Below are 16,471 nucleotides of genomic sequence, written 5' to 3'. Positions count from 1 at the left end.
ATTGATTCAGCCAGAGAGGCATGTGGTGAGGTTGTCTGCAAGGATAGAAAAATCAGAACTCCATGGTGGACACAGGAAGTTAAAGAGGCAGTGAAGAAAAAGAAGAAAGCATATCAAAAGTTCCTGGCAAATAAGTCAGCTTGCACTGTTAGAGAATACAGAGACAAATGTAAGAAAGCTAAACAGTGTGTAAAACTAGCTAAACAAAAGTCATGGGAAGACTTTGGTAAGAACATAGAAAATAAATATCAAGAAGGTGACAAAATATTCTGGAGGTTGTTGAAGAAGCTTAGGAATGGAGGAAAGAGTGCTGTAAAAGGATTTAGAGATGATAAAGGTGATATGAAAACTGGAGAAAAAGAAATCCTTGAGGTATGGAGTAATTACTTTGGAAAAATTGCTAAAGGAAACTAGCAGTGATGACAGCACAGTGATAAAAAAACACTGGCCAGGGATGCCATCTGGAATATATATCCAAACTTGAAGTACAAAAAGCCATCAAAAGTCTCAAATCTGAAAAGGCAACTGGAGTAGATGATATTCGACCAGAAATGAAGGTATAGAAGTCTTACAGTGTCTGCACTGCTTAGTTCAGAAGGCCTGGACAGAGGGACAAATTCCAGATGATTGGAGTAGAGCTCTCATAATACCCATATATAAAAAGGGAAATGAAACTGAATGTGAGAATTACAGAGGTATTTCTCTACTGAGTGTTCCTGGTAAGATTTATACAAGTATACCTTAGAAACGGTTGAGAAGACTTGTGGAAGGAAAGCTTGGTGAAGAACAAGCTGGATTCAGACCGAATAGAGGCTGTCAGGATCAGATTTTCACTTTATGACAAATAATTGAGAAATAATGGGAAAAATAACAAAGATCTGCATTTAAGTTTTATTGGTCTGGAAAAAGCATATGGCAAGGTGTCAAGAGAGAAGCTATTCAAAATGCTACAGTTATATGGTGTTAATGGGGCATTATATCAAGCAATACTTAGTCTTTATTTGAGTTTTAAGTCAGCAGTTAGAATTTAGGAATAAGGAATTTAAAATACAAGAATACAGAAAAAATTTAGAATACAGGAAGGTGGTTTAATGTAAAATCTAGTTTCAGACAAGGATGTACATTATCCCCTTTGTTATTCATTATCTACATGGATCACATTATGAAGGAAAGTGGTATAAAACCTGATATCAAAATTGGAGATGTTAATGTCAGTTCTTTGCTTTATGTGGATGATGTTATACTTCTAAATAAATCTGCCACAAGTCTGCAAGATTTCTTGACTAAATTGAATAACTGTTGTAATAGATATGGTATGATGGTCAGCAGTAACAAGAGAATGACAATGAAAATAGGCAGAAGCATTGAAAATATCAACTGCATTGTGAGTGGAGAACCAATAGAACAAGTAAAATATTTTAGCTACTTAGACATGATTTTTAGTGAAGATGGTAAATTAAATAAAGAAATAGACAACAGAATCAACAAAGCTGGTTAGGGAGTCAACTGAATAAATATATATGTAATAAGAGAGAAATTAGTCAAAACACTAAATTAGCTGTATACAAGACAGTGTTCAAACCAATTTTAACTTATGGATCTGAGAGGTGGGTCAGAAGTAAAACACTTAACCAAAGATGACTGGAAACCACGGGTATGAGAGTCCTCAGAAAGATTAGTGGCATGAACATATGGCACGCATCAATTGCAGTATCACATTAAAAACAAGGATATTAGAAAGAACTGGACATTGTTGGCATTCAGAAATGTGTTAGCAGAGCTAATCTCAGGTGATATAGTCACTTAAACAGAATGGGAGAAGAAAGATTAGCAAAACAGGTGTTCTTTGCCAGATTGTCAGGAAATAGACCCAGAGGAAGACCAATATCTTGGTCTTCCACTGGGTCTATTTCCTGACAATATTGTGTATATTTCCGGACAATATTCCATATATTGTGTGGGTTTAGGAGGCGAGCTAGTTTTTTGGAGATGGTACCAACGTATGGAATAGTTATAGTAATTATATATTGGGTGTCATTAACAAGATTCTCTTCTCTTATAATACCACAAAGACAACGTGATGACACCCAATATATAACTACTATAACTATTCCATACGTTGGTACCATCTCCAAAAAACTAGCTTGCCTCCTAAAACCACACAATATTAGAGTGACCTTCAAGCCAGTTGAAACTATCCAGAAATTTCTAAGATCACCAAAAGATTTCAATCCTTTCCACAAACATGTAGGAGTTTATACCATACCTTGTTCCTTTGGTCTAAGTTACATTGGTCAGACGTCTAGAAGCTTCGAAGTAAGACAAAAGGGACACATCTATGTTAGAAACAACAAACAAGATATTTCTGGCCTTTCTTCCCACTTCTCTACAACCATCCACATTAGTGAATGGAATAAAAGTCTTATGCTATATATAGAGGAAAACTACCATTCCAGAATCTTCAAAGAAGCTGCTACAGTCGCTTGTTCCACAAATAACCTCAACAGGAACCAGGGTTTAATCCTACCAGATATATGGAAGACTTTAATTAGATCCATAAAGACACAAGAAATGAACTTCAGTGCAAACTACAAAATGCATCTCAACAAGTAAATCATGTATCTGCGACACATGTATTGTTTCACGCACACTACTATTTTGTTATTGAAATAGAATTAAATATTAAATGTTATATGAATAGAATAGAATAGAATAACGTGTAGCTTGTAATTTTCGTTTCTTTGCTTTCCTGATTGTACCATGAAGAAGCCGATAACACTTAGTAAGCCTTTGTGCTGAAGTCAAAATCTTTGGATTACGCCGGCTTGTGCTATCGGCTTCTTCATGGTACAATGAGGAAAGCAAAGAAACGAAAATTACAAGCTACACGTTATTCTATTCTATTTATATAACATTTAATATTTAATTCTATTTCAATAACAAAATAGTAGTGTGCGTGAAACAATACATGTGTCGCGGATACATGATCGCGGATTTTCATTGAACTTATGTTCTGTTTTTTTTTGTGAATTCTGATAAACCTTTATTTTCTTACTAGAAAGCATTTATTTTGGCTGTTTTATGCAGTAAGCTTTTCTTCCATGTGGTATCTTGGACTAATGCTAAGTCTATAAAGACAGTACACAATGTAAGCCCTTTTGGTATCCAGCTTCTGTGTGGGTTGTGAGGACCAGGACCTGGTCACTTATCTTCCACCAAGTCTACACTCAGCCTTTTCATTAGATAAGATGACTTCTGTTTTTGGAGAAATCCTAGAGAAGATTATCTTTTCAAACAGTTCATGAGGCGTGGAGTACAGAGCAATACTGTAGGCCTAACTTTAGTGAGAACAGGGGTGACAAATCTGAGGTATGTGATTCTGGACCTTGCCTTACTTCATGTAACATACTATCTGTTATATTATCTGTAGGCTGATCTCGCTCTTCTTTCTTTCTTTTCTTTTTTCTTCTTTTCCTCTTCCTTCCCTTTTCTATTAGAGTATTCAAGCTATGGTGGGCATGAATTGTTCCTCCCCCCTCTCATACAGTGTGAGTTTGCCTTCTTTCTCACCAGCTAAATCTAGAAGGTAAATTAGGGGAATGATGGTGCTCCACACTGGCCCCTAGCTAGGAAGTAGCAACTTCTCACTAATACCCTACCTTGGGATCCAAATGTCAACAAGATATCCTGGATACTGCCAGAAATGTGATCAGTTAAATATAGGTTTGCATTCATGCTGTAGGATAGCCAATTCAGTGTGGCAGCTTGTAAAGATGATATTAGAAATGATTATTTTAAGGTTTCCAGAACAAGGTTGTCAGCCTGTTTGGCCAAGTTTTTTTATTTATTTTTTATTTATTTATTTTTCATGTTGATCAACCTATAGTACATTAGTACAATATATGGTATTAGTACCATATATGGATTGGGAAAGGAGGAACTTGTTAACATTTGATTTAAAAGACTGTATATTGTATTCCTTGGGGAACACAATAGAGAGAAGACTGTTCCACAATACATTAGTTGCAGGCAGGGATGAAGGAGGAGGAAACCTGTTCTTTGTGTCCTGTGTGAAGTGATGTTGAGCAGCAGCTGCACATGTTCCAACAAGCTCAGTGCTAAATGGAGGAATTATTGATGCTATTTCAGATGAACATTTCTTATGGAAATATTTGTAGAATATACATATTGCAGAAACAAACATCTGTGCGAAAGTGGGGAAAGTCAGTTGGTAAGAGATGGATCATTATTAACTCTAATTGCTCTCCTCTGTATTGAGTCAAGCATTTTGAGGGAGCTTTTAGGGGCCCCACCCCATATGTGGGATCAGTATTCAATAGTTGGGTGGGTTTTCGATTTGTATAAAGTTAACAGCTGTTTTGGATGAAGTAACATCTTACGTGAAAGAGAAATCCTAGTTTTTAGAAGCTGAAGATGCAATGGTTGTGATGTGTTTATGCCAGGAGAGAGAGAGACTTGATGTCAGAGTAAATGCAAGAAGAGAAATCTCAAATTGTCTGGAAATTTGGGGTGTTATCAAAAATAATACTGGGAGAAAATTATTCTTTTTTATGAAAGATAGACAGAACTGTGTTTTGTTAGCACTGAAAATGATGCATATATCTGAACCCCATTGGAGGATGGCTTGGAGATCAGAAGTAAGGGAGGTGGTGGTTGATGTTCTGTAGGTTGAGGTGAGTTGTGTAGAGTAAAGTTTATCAAATGAAAGGGAGGAGGTCGATGTGCTGTCATCTGCAAAAGTGTCTATTAGGTTGGAGGTCAACTGAAGTAGATCATTGATATATAGCAAAGAAGAGGGTTGAGAAGAGGACAGAATCTTGTGGAACCCTGGCATTAGTTGAGTGGTGAGAGGATAAGGAACTGTCCACCATAACACATAGTGTACATCCAGACAGAAAGCTGGCAATCCAACTGCAGAAGTTCTGGAACAGACCAAACGATGGTAGTTTGCTTAGTAAGCCTTTGTGCTGAAGTCAAAATCTTTGGATATATCAAGTGCAACCAATTGAGGTTCGCCAAACTTCTCCATGGCCTTTGTCCAGAGATGGGTGACATGTGATCTCCTGTTGATCAGCAGCGACGGAATCCATACTGGCGGTCGTTTATTAGGTGGGTGCCTTCAAGGTAGTGTAGGATTTGGAAATTAATGATATTTTCCATTACTTTAGACAGGACTCAGGTGAGTGAGATAAAGTGGTAGCTAGATGAAAGTGATTTGTTGCTCTCCTTGGGAATGGGTTGAATAGAGGCCAATTTCCAGTCTGTGGGATAGATACCAGTGGAGTAAGAGAGTATATACAGGCAATATAGCATAGAAGTCAGTTCTGGTGCACATATTTTCAAGACAATTGGATGAATGCCATAGGGGCCAGGAGAACATTTTTTGTGTCTAATTTAGACAATAGGTTTCTGATTTCTTTCTGGCAAAAAAATATAGGGATACATGTTGGGCACCTGGAATGGTTGGGGGACATTTACCATTGTCAGTTTTACATGCATTGGAAGCAAAGCATGAAGCCAGGAGATTGGTTTTTTCTGTGGATGATGATGCAGTGGATCAATCATGGTATGATAGGTGTGGGAATAGTGTTAGGCAGAAGTTACAACCAATTGCTTTGGCAAGAGACCAAAAGGCTCAGCTGTTGTTTGGACAGGCTGCTTGTTTCCTGCTCTTTGCTCTTTTGAGCCAGTTCAGAGAAGTATGGGGGATGTATGTTTCCATGCCTGGATTCCTTGAGGATTACTTAGGTGATAAGTTCAGTGCACATTTTTGGTTTGACATTTTTTACACTATTTCTGGCTTGAGTATAAACTCTAAAGGAGAATGGAGTTAATTTGAGCCAGTTCAGAGAAGTATGGGGATGTATGTTTCCATGCCTGGATTACTTGAGGATTACTTAGATAAGTTCAGTGTGCATATTAGGGTGCTCACTACATTCAATGTGTATTTGGAAGGATCATTGGGGAGGAAGAGGTCTAGGATGTTTGGGGAGTGATTCGGATTATCTGGTGTTCTGATTGGCATGTGAACATGTTGTGTAAGGTTGTTAGTAATGGCAAATATTTCAACATCTTGGTCTGCGAGATCTGTACGCTAGAGGAGAAAAGCCAGTTGGTGTGGACATTAAAATCTCCTAGGAGGATGATTTCACTGTTGGGAAAGTTTGACTGGAGAAAATCAATTTTTAAAGAGAGGAAATTAAAGAACTTAGAGTGGTTGATTGCATTAGGGAGCAATAGAGACAGCAAATGAATCTGATTGAGTGTTTAAGGGATATTTTCAACCAAAGAAGGTCAAAGTTGGGCGATTCTAGGTTGGTTCTCTCTGGCAAGGTATAAGGTATGTCAGAGTGGATGTATGTGCAGATGCCACACTTGGATTGAAAGGAGTCAGAGTGTGTAGTTTGGAAGGTTGAGATGAATAGTGTGTTTGGGTGTGTGTGTGTGGGGTGGGTGGGGAATTTGAGTTTCTGCCAGAAAGAATAGGTCAGGTTTGATAGACCAAAGATGGTAGTGGACACTGTTAAGGTTGGAGTGACTTGCATATCTGCTCTCTCTCTCTAAAACCAACAGGCTACAGATTTGAATCCCACCATGGGAATGGATGCTTCTAATTATCTTTAGGTGGAAGATGAATTTTATTGCCCATTATGAGACTATTATTCTGCTTTTTTGGAAGCCTATTTACTTATTTTGAGCATTGTTCACCTGAATAGTTGATAGTTTTGGATAGCATCCAGTTTTCTTAGACTTAAAATATCTGCTGTAAATGTCATTAAGTGCCCAATTTCAAACTCAGTGAACTAATTCTCCCCCCCCCCCCTTTCATTCTTTCTTTCTACATCTGCTCTAGAAACAGTCTTCTTGGATTAATATTTTACATATCAAACTATCCTTCAATTAGGGGGTGCTTAAGAGTCAAAGCTGTATAACTGAGAGGAGACCTCCACATACCCTTCAAAGGAATGCGAAGAACCGACCAGGGCTTCTGACCTAATGTGCAATCCTCACCTTCTCGTGGTGCACTCTGTTCGGTATCTACCGGGATACTGAACGAATGAGGATGGACTGGCAATTTGGGATTTAACTGACCAAATTGTATTCTTATTTGCTTAAACGAAAATACAAAATGATGGTACAACATGACAAAATTTCATTCCGGCTGGGGCGTCGCCCGGTTAAACAAGGCCCTCGTTGTTTTCGCCAGAGAACCAGGGCGAACAGCAAAAAGTCAGCTACTGGAACAAATCTGAAAACACGCCCCAACTCAACATCACCAGAGTTTAAGATCGGTACTATCAACATAAGAAGCCTGAATGGCAAAGAAATGGAGCTAGCTGAGGAATTAGATAAGTACCAGATAGACATAATAGGGGTGACTGAAACAAAAAAAGACAAAAACTGGTGAGATCTTTATGAGCAATAAATACAAAATGTTATATTCAGGCAATGACAATCAAGGAAAAGAAGAAGTAGCCATAATATTCAACACTAAATATGAGGCTAATCTTCTTGAATGGCAGGCAGTCTCAAGTAGAGTGATATGGGCAAATATCAGAATGGGGAACGGGACAATGAGACTTATTTGTGTCTATGGTCCAACAGAAGGTTCTGCTAAAGTAGAAGTGGAGGAATTTTTTGAGGCTTTAGAGAAAACAACTGACACAATGAAAAAGGAAAAGTTGGTCCTTGTTGGGGATCTAAATAGCAGAGTAGGAAATGATTGTCAGACATACAAAAATATTTTGGGAAAATTTGGAGAAAAGGTCAAAGCTAATACTAATGGTAAATACCTGTTGGATTTCTGCTCAGGACATGGACTGGTTATTACTAATACAATGTTCCAACATAAAAATGTTCACAAATTCACATGGAAAGAAGAAGCAAGGAATAAGAAAAGTCTCATTGACTATGTTATTGTCGATAGTGATGTTTTCTCCCTGGTGGAGGACACCAGGGTGTACAGAGGATTTGAAATTGGAAGCGAACACTATTTAGTCTTGAGTAGCATAAAATTCAATTTCATATTGAAAAGAATAACATGTAAGAAAGTTTTAAAGTAAATAAAAGTTGAGCAGCCTTCAGATGTGACTGTAGACTAAAATACACAAAGATTATTGAAGAAAAAAATGAAAGAGTTTGAGAACAAGTATCAAACCTTGGAGATTCAGTGGCAAGCCTTGAAGCAAACCCTGATCGATTCAGCCAGAGAGGCATGTGGTGTGGTTGTCTGCAAGGATAGAAAAATCAGAACTCCATGGTGGACACAGGAAGTTAAACAGGCAGTGAAGGAAAAGAAAAAAGCATATCAAATGTTTCTGGCAAATAAGTCAGCTTCTGCTCTTAGAGAATACAGAGACAAATGTAAGAAAGCTAAACACTGTGTAAAACTAGCTAAAAACAAAAGTCATGAGAGGACTTTGGCAGGAATATAGAAAATAAATATCAAGAAGGTGGCAAAATATTCTGGAGGTTGTTGAAGAAGCTCAGAAATGGAGAAAAAAGTGCTGTAAAAGGAGTTACATATGATAAAGGTGACATGAAAACTGGAGAAAAAGATATCCTTGAAGAATGGAGTAATTACTTCGAAAAATTGCTAAATGAAATAAGCATTGATAGCACAGTGCTAAAAAAAACACTCAACAGGCACATCCAGTAAGGAATACATATCCATACTTGAAGTAGAAAAAGCCATCAAAGGCTTGAAATGTGGAAAGGCAGCAGGAGTAGATGATGTTCGACCAGAAATGATGAAGTATGGTGGTATAAAAGTCTTACAGTGTCTGCACTGCATAGCTCAGAAGGCCTGGACAGAGGGACGAATTCCAAATGATTTGAGTAGAACTCTCATAGTACTCATATATAAAAAGGAAAATGAAACTGAATTTGAGAATTACAGAGGTATTTCCCTATTGAGTGTTCCTCGTAAGATTTATGCAAGTATACTTGAGAAACAGTTGAGAAGACTTGTGGAAGGAAAGCTTGGTGAAGAACAAGCTGGATTCAGGCCAAATAGAGGCTGTCAGGATCAGATCTTCACTTTACGACAAATAGTTGAGAAAGCATGGGAATATAACAAAGATCTGTATTTAAGTTTTGTAGATTTGGAAAAGGCATATGGCAAGTTGCCAAGAGAGAAGCATATTCAATATGCTATAGTTATATGGTGTCAATGGGGCATTATATCAAGCAATACTTAGTCTTTATTTGAGTTATATGTCAGCAGTTAGAATTGAAGGAAATATAGGAAGATGGTTTAATGTTAAATTTGGCATGAGACAAGGATGTACATTATCCCTGCTGTTATTCATTATCTATATGGATCACGTTATGAAGGAAAATGGTATTAAACATGATATCATAATTGGAGATGTTAATGTCAGTTCTTTGCTTTATGCAGACAATGTTATACTTCTAAATAAATCCGCTACATGTCTGCAAGATTCCCTTGAATAACTAAATTGAATAACTGTTGTAATAGATATGGTATGAAGGTCAGCAATAAAAAGACAAAGACAATGAAAATAGGTAGAATCGTTGAAAACGTCAACTGCGTTGTGAAAGGAGAACCTGTGGAACGATTAAAACATTTCAGCTACTTAGGCATGATTTTTAGTGAAGATGGTAAATTAAATATGGAAATAGACAACAGAATCAACAATGTTGGTGTGGTAGGAAGTCAATTAAATAAATTCATATGGAATATGAGAGAAATTAGCCAGAACACTAAATTAGCAGTGTAGAAGACGGTGTTCAAACCAGTTTTAACTTATGGATATGAGAGCTGGGTCATAAGTAAAACACTTGACCAAAGACTAGCGACAGCAGATATGAGAGTCCTGAGAAAGATTAAAGGCATGAACAGATGGCATTAATGGCAATATCATATGAAAAATGCAGATATTAGGAAAAGACTTGACATTGTCAGCATCCAGGAATGCATTAGCAGAGCTAATCTCAGGTAGTATGGTCGTTTAAACAGAATGGGCGAGGAAAAATTAGCAAAACAAGTGTTCTCTGCCAGGGTTGGCAGGAAAATGACCCAGAGTAAGACTAAGATATAGGTGAATTGATATGGTACAAAGTGCCTTAGGCGATAGAAATATAAGATCTGATAATGTTGGAGTCTTGACAAGTAACAGACTGATCTGGAGGAAAATTGTAGATAGGAAGTTAGTAATGATGTAAATTTTTCATGTAGTACTATCATATCCTGTACACTCCTTAAGGGTACATGGCAGGAATTTGATGATAATGATGAATTATCAATTATAGTTTTTCCTCCCTTTATGGTAACTTTTAAATGGTTTATAGTATTAGGGCACTATAGTATGGTATGATATCGTTTCTTGCATTGTGTTTAAAAAGGGGAAGGTCCTAATTTAGCTTAGAAATTCATTTTTTTAAATTAACCTTCCTTCATAAAGTGTTTAATTCTAACTTCTGAACATGCTTCAGTTTGGTACTAACAACCTTTTTGACTAATATAATTTTTTTTTTTTTTCAGGAAAATCCTAATCCTCAACCCTATGTTCAGAAGATTCCCAAACCCACAGAGGGTGCATTTACTCGAATTCATCAACCACCTTTTCTAATGATAAATGTTAAAATGGTGCAAGAAATCATGGAGGAAGGATTATCAAAACATAATTTACGTGCAAAGTATGTTTTGAGTTTATTTATCATGATTAATGTTTGAATGCTTCTAGAATGCTTTCTAAATCCTCTTCTCAAATTATTATCTGGCTACAGTACTAATGTACCATAGATTGAACAACCTCATGCATGGGATTTATTATTAAAGAAGGGATAATTTATTTGAATTTGCAGTAAAATCCAATTCAGATGTGTAGTGAGTTACATAATATCTGCCCTTCCAATCTTTAGACCATTTGATTGTTTTGGTTTAACCTTTGATCATTGTTCACAGTTTTCCCACCTTTGATATTTTGCTTAATGCCGCAGGTATACAATTGATCGCCAGTGTTATTTAGTTTTTGGCTGTTTTAAAATATCATGAATTGAATATAATCATCATCAGTTCCTAGTACTAAGTAATTAAGTTTACATTATTACTAGTGATCTCTTCTTCAACCCATCCATCCGTAAGAATGAGTAGAGTCCCCTGATTTGAGGTCACGATGAATTATTGCATCCGACATGTCACTCTTCTGCTGCATCCCATAAGGGTAAGTGGTTTTTGACTGTAGATTTGTGTGTTAATCATCCTTCAGAACAAGAAAACAGAGCAGTTTTCTTGTTCTGAAGGATGAAAGACCAGAGTTTTTCCAGACTTTGTCAGATCTCCCAAATTGTTTTATCTTACATTTAATTTTCAAAAACACACTTCAGTTTAATAGAGAACTACTAACTGAATCAGTCTACCTAGATCTGGGTCGTCTTCTGAACCTTTGTACTGGCATCAAGATCTTTACCATGCCAGTTTTGCTTATTCTGTTATCTATTTCCATATTTGATTTGCTATCTTCATTAAAAATTGTGCCTAAATAATTGAATAGTTTTATTCAATTGGTTCTCCATTAAAAATGCAGTTAATCCTGTTTGTAGTTGTGTCAATTTTGCTGATTTTCATGTCAAATATGTCACAGCACTCATTCAATTTATTTAAGTAATCCTGCTAACTTGTCATGGATTTATTTAAGAGTGCATCATCTGTGTAAATCTAAGTTTAATATCTCCAAACTTTACATCAGATTTAATGTCATTTTCCTTCATAATGTATTATAGATGATGATTAACATTTGAGCTAATCCCCCTCTCCCCCGTTCTACACTTGATTTTTACATCAAATCATCTTCCTTCATCTCTCCTTCAATTCTAATACCCGACAAACAAGTTTGGTATATGCTATATATTGCTTTATATAATGTCCTATTTACTCCATATAATCGAAGTATTTTGATTGATGGAAGTTTTTTAATTTGGCTATACTACCAAATATATATTTGGTTTAATCCTTTATCCAAGTGTAAGCAAACAAAGTTTGCGCCTGAAATATTTTCAGGACTGAGGGCAACCTCGTGGCAAAGGTGGTATAACTTCTCATCACTTGCCTTAGTATCCCATAATGCAAAGCACATCTCCTTGCGGACATGTATAATGTTATGCATTAAGGGAAGGGTCACTACCCAGACCGGTTTCGACCTTTATTGAGGTCTCATCAGTGGAATCCAGATTCAGAGGTGGTGATACTAAGGTGGAAGTAATTGAGAAGTCATATTTCCATATACTAGTTGCCAAAAGGTATCACACTTTATTATTAAAATTCTGTGGATTAGAGATAAGTTAATGGAAGTTTTTTCACTTGGCTATGCTACCAATTATATATTTGGTTTAATCCTTTATCCAAGTGTAAGCAAACAAAGTTTGCACCCAAATATACACTGCCAAGGGATGTTCAGATTAATTTTTTTTCTTTAAATATATTTATTTTGGATTGACAGGAGATATTCAATAGTGTGCTGATGATAGAAAGAAGTTAGATTTTATCTTGGAGAATTGTGTGAAGTTGAGGAATGTTAGTGAGAGCAGTGTGTTGCACTTTTACATCCAAAGTATAGGGCTCTGTACCATATTAGTTGGTGCGTGATTCAAGAGCTGAAATGGAGTTTGGTTGTTATGAGTCAGTATAAACAGTGAAGATTATGAGAACAGTGTGTTGTAGAATGCAAAACCCTGTCACCCCCATATCAGACTGAGATTCAGAATCTAGGCTTATGATGATCAACGGTGGGCTGAAGTTTGGAGGCTATATTACAAGCATTGAAAAAAACCGCAGATTTCTTCAGTGATAAATAACCAATAACAGAGATTAGGAGTGGTTGTTCTACAGTGTAAAGCATTGGTCAGAAAAGCAGTTGTGCCCAAATTTAATAACCAATTTATGATGTGGATATGCAAGGAGGGGAGGGGGATGATTTCAGGGCTCTGGAATGTTGGTTATGGGAAGATGTTGAAAAAATGCAAATTGCAGACTTTAGTAGACAGGCAAGGAAGAAGTGATATTATTGAATCATTTAAGTTAGTGAAGAAGGGGGAGTAAGGAGTAATTAATTAATTTTTTCTTTTTTAACTTGGAGAATGCTGGGTAAGGAGAAAGCATTGCATATGCTAGGGGGTGTGAACAGGTTTAATATTTCTTATGATAGATTTGTTAATCACACAAACACACACACAATATATATATATAAAATCTGACCTGTTTGCATCAGGAAGCCTTCAACAGAGAAAGATGGCAAATTGGGGAAGGTCTTATAACCAAAAAATGGTATTAAAATGACTTAGAAGATATCTGGCATGGACACACACATATATACACAATGTCAGAAGCAGGTCAGTGCCATGTGTGGGCAAGAGGATAAGAAGAAAGGAGAAATCTGTTTACTTTTTTTGATTAACTGAAGGGTGTATTCTTTGATGAAGGGTAGAGTTGGGGAGGCTGTTCCAAACAACAGAAGTAGGAATGAAAGAGGAGGCAGAGAAGTTGGTTCAGTGAGTTTCATGTTCTATTGTAAAAAGGTGTTGGTTAGCAGTAGCTATTGTTCTTCTGATTTTGGAGGAAAGTGGAGAAATGATAGTGGCAAATTGAGTAGACCACTATTCATTTAAGTATCAGTAAAAATGAAAAAAACAAATGAAAGGGGTGGGGTGGGGAGATCATTAACTGGATTGGCTTCTTCTGGATAGAATTTGAGGCAAACTTAGAGGGGATTTGTATAGTTATTAGCTTAAAAGTAGTGTCTTATGTGAAAAAAAAAATAACACCCAGTTTTTTGGTGGCTGCAGAATTTATAGGCCAATTCAAGAAGGGAGATCTGATCATGTTTGGAAATCTGGGTATTATTGAAAGTTAGAAGGTTGTGAGCCCTTTATTGTGAGAAATCAGATAAGGCTGAGTTTTGATGGCATTGAAGTCTACAAGGCTGTCTTTACCCCACTGAAATATAGCTAGGAGAAAGGAGTTCATGACATAGGTTGCTATGGATCTTGAGGATTCTAACAATTGAACATTTCAAGGTTTGTCAAATGAAAAAAAAAGGAATGGAGTGTACTCTCATTGACAAAGCTATGGATAAGATTTGAGGTCTGTGAGAACAGGTCATTGTATACAGGAGGAAGAGAGTGAGAAAGTGCAGAACTCTGAGATACTCCTGTTGGTGGGGCAATCTGAAGAGAGGAAACCATTCAAAATGACACACAGTGGGTGACCAGTGAGAAAGTTGTCAATTCAGTTGTAGAGTTTGGAAGGCATAGTATACAGTGGCAGTTTGCTAAGTTAGTCCCTGTGTCAAATCCGATCAAATGCTTTTGAGATGTCAAGAGCAACAATGTAAGTTTCTCCAAATTTTTCCTACTCTATAGCTTCCATGCTATAGAGTAGATGCCAGTTGAATAGGACCAGATGCCTTGTTTTTGTTCAGTTTATTAAGGATTCTTTGGATTTCTTTCTGGTGGAAGACTGCGGATGGCATCAGGAGGAATGGAGGGAGACTAGAGAGAGCAGTTCTTGGTGGAGAGGGGAGGGAACTTTGCCAAGGTCATCAGTGCAAAAATTAGAAGAGAAGAGTGATGTCAGCAAGTCAGTTTTGTTTTTAAGTTAGGTGACTGCAGTACCATCCAGATGTGAGAGTGGTGGAAACCTGGGTGGACAAAAGTTGTGCCAGATTTTGCCTTGGCAAAGGATTAGAAGACTCAAATGTCTTTTTGATAGGAGGCATGTTCATAGCATTTAGTCCTTTCAAAGTCTAATTTGGATTTGATGATGATTCTTTTACAGCTGTTGTGAGCTGCTGAAGTTTTGGTCTTGAGCCATTTGTGGTGTGCAGAGTTTTTTTCTTTTACTGTGTTGGCACACTTTTTTGAGAACCATGGCTTGGATTGTGGCTGTCGATTTGAGGTGAAATGAGTGATGAAGGCCTTCATTCCTGTGATGATGATTTCTGTTATTCAGTCTGAGCAGGTGTTTGGATCAGAGACCTGAAGAAGTATTTGGAACATTGGAAGCAGGAATGGAAGTCATGGGGTCATCCCATTTGGAGAATTGACATCCACAGTATACTTGAAAGGGGGACTTATTAGGAAAAGATCAAGTGTGTTTGCAAATTGGAGGGGTTGTCAGGTATCCTGTAGGGAGATTGATTAGCTGTGTTAGGTTATTGCTAATGGCAAACACCTCAGCATCACTGCTTGCTTTATCAGTGAAACTGGAGAAGGAAGTCAATTTGAGTTGTGGATGTTGAAGTACCCTAGAAGGATGACCTCAATATTAGGATATTTTGACTGTAGCAAATCAAGCTTTAGGAGGAGATAGTTCAAGAGGTCAGAGTGGTTAACAGAGTGTGGAGAGTGATAACAACAGCAAATGAAAGCGTCAGGTTGGCTTGTTAGAGAAATTTTGAGCCAAAGCAGATCAAACGGAGAATTTGAGGTTTTGCAGTCTCTGATATAGTATGTCAGTTCTAATGAATGTGCAAGTTGTGGCAATTTGAGGCTATTGCAGTGGAAATATTTATAGAATACACAAGTTGCAGAGAATAAACGTCTGTGTGAAAGTGGGGAGTGAGATGGTAAGAGATGGGTCATTTATCAATCTAATTGCTCTCTGTATTCAGTGAAGCATTTTGAGGATGATTTTAGGAGCCCCCCACTCTAAATGTGAGAGCACTATTCGATAGCTGGGCTGATTTGTGATTTATATAAGATTAACAGCAGCTTTTCAGAGGTGAAGTAACGTATTTAGTGAAAGAGAAATCCTTGTTTTTTGGAAGCTGAGGATGCAATGGTTGTGATGTGTTTATGCCAGGAGAGACTTGATGTCAGGGTAATTCCAAGAGAATTTTCATCTTGTTTGGAAATTTGAGTGTTATCAAAAATAATACTTTAGGAAAATGGTACTTTCGTGTGAGAAATAAGACAGAACTGGGATTGACTAGGATTGAAATTGATGAGGTTATCTGAGCCCCATTGGAGGATGGCTTGGAGATCAGAATTGAGGGCAGTGGTAGTTGATCTGTAGGTTGAGGTGACTTGTGTAGAATAAGATTTATCAAATGAAAGGGAGGAGTGCAATGTGCTGTCATCTGCAAAAGTGTCTATTGGGTCAACTGAAGTAGGTCATTGATAACCCCTTCATTAGTTGGATGGTGAGATGATAATGAACTGTCTACCAGCTTTTTGTCTTGTGCACATTGTGTACATTCAGACAGAAAGCTGGCAATCCAACTGCAGAAGTCCTGAGACATTCCAAATGATGGGAGTTTGCTTAGTAAATCTTTGTGCCAGACCCGGTCTCCGCGTGCACTTCCCATGGGCTCTGCAGCCACTCCAGGAAAATAAAATAAATAAAAATTGAATGAAATGAAAGAATAAGAAACAAAAAGTAGATTCAATCACTTCACAGTGAATTTTCATAGCAATTACATTGTGATTT

The 16,471-nt window shown here is 37.2% G+C and overlaps 1 protein-coding gene across 1 annotated transcript in view; it reads left to right on the top strand.

The window, feature by feature from the left end:
• The window catches only part of Sbf (SET domain binding factor), a 631,948-nt gene that overhangs the window by 169,561 nt on the left and 445,916 nt on the right, over positions 1-16,471 (top strand). Inside the window, 1 exon segment of the mRNA XM_090414822.1 lies at positions 10,529-10,683. Within this exon segment, the coding sequence (XP_090270948.1) occupies positions 10,529-10,683 (155 nt within the window).

Source organism: Typopeltis vanoorti, chromosome 25, assembly GCF_054136105.1.
Source record: "Typopeltis vanoorti isolate ZY-2024b chromosome 25, IOZ_Tvanoo_1.0, whole genome shotgun sequence".
NCBI lineage: Eukaryota > Metazoa > Arthropoda > Arachnida > Uropygi > Thelyphonidae > Typopeltis > Typopeltis vanoorti.
The sequence above is the reverse complement of the archived record's forward strand: the minus strand, read 5'-3'. Positions and strand labels throughout refer to the sequence as shown.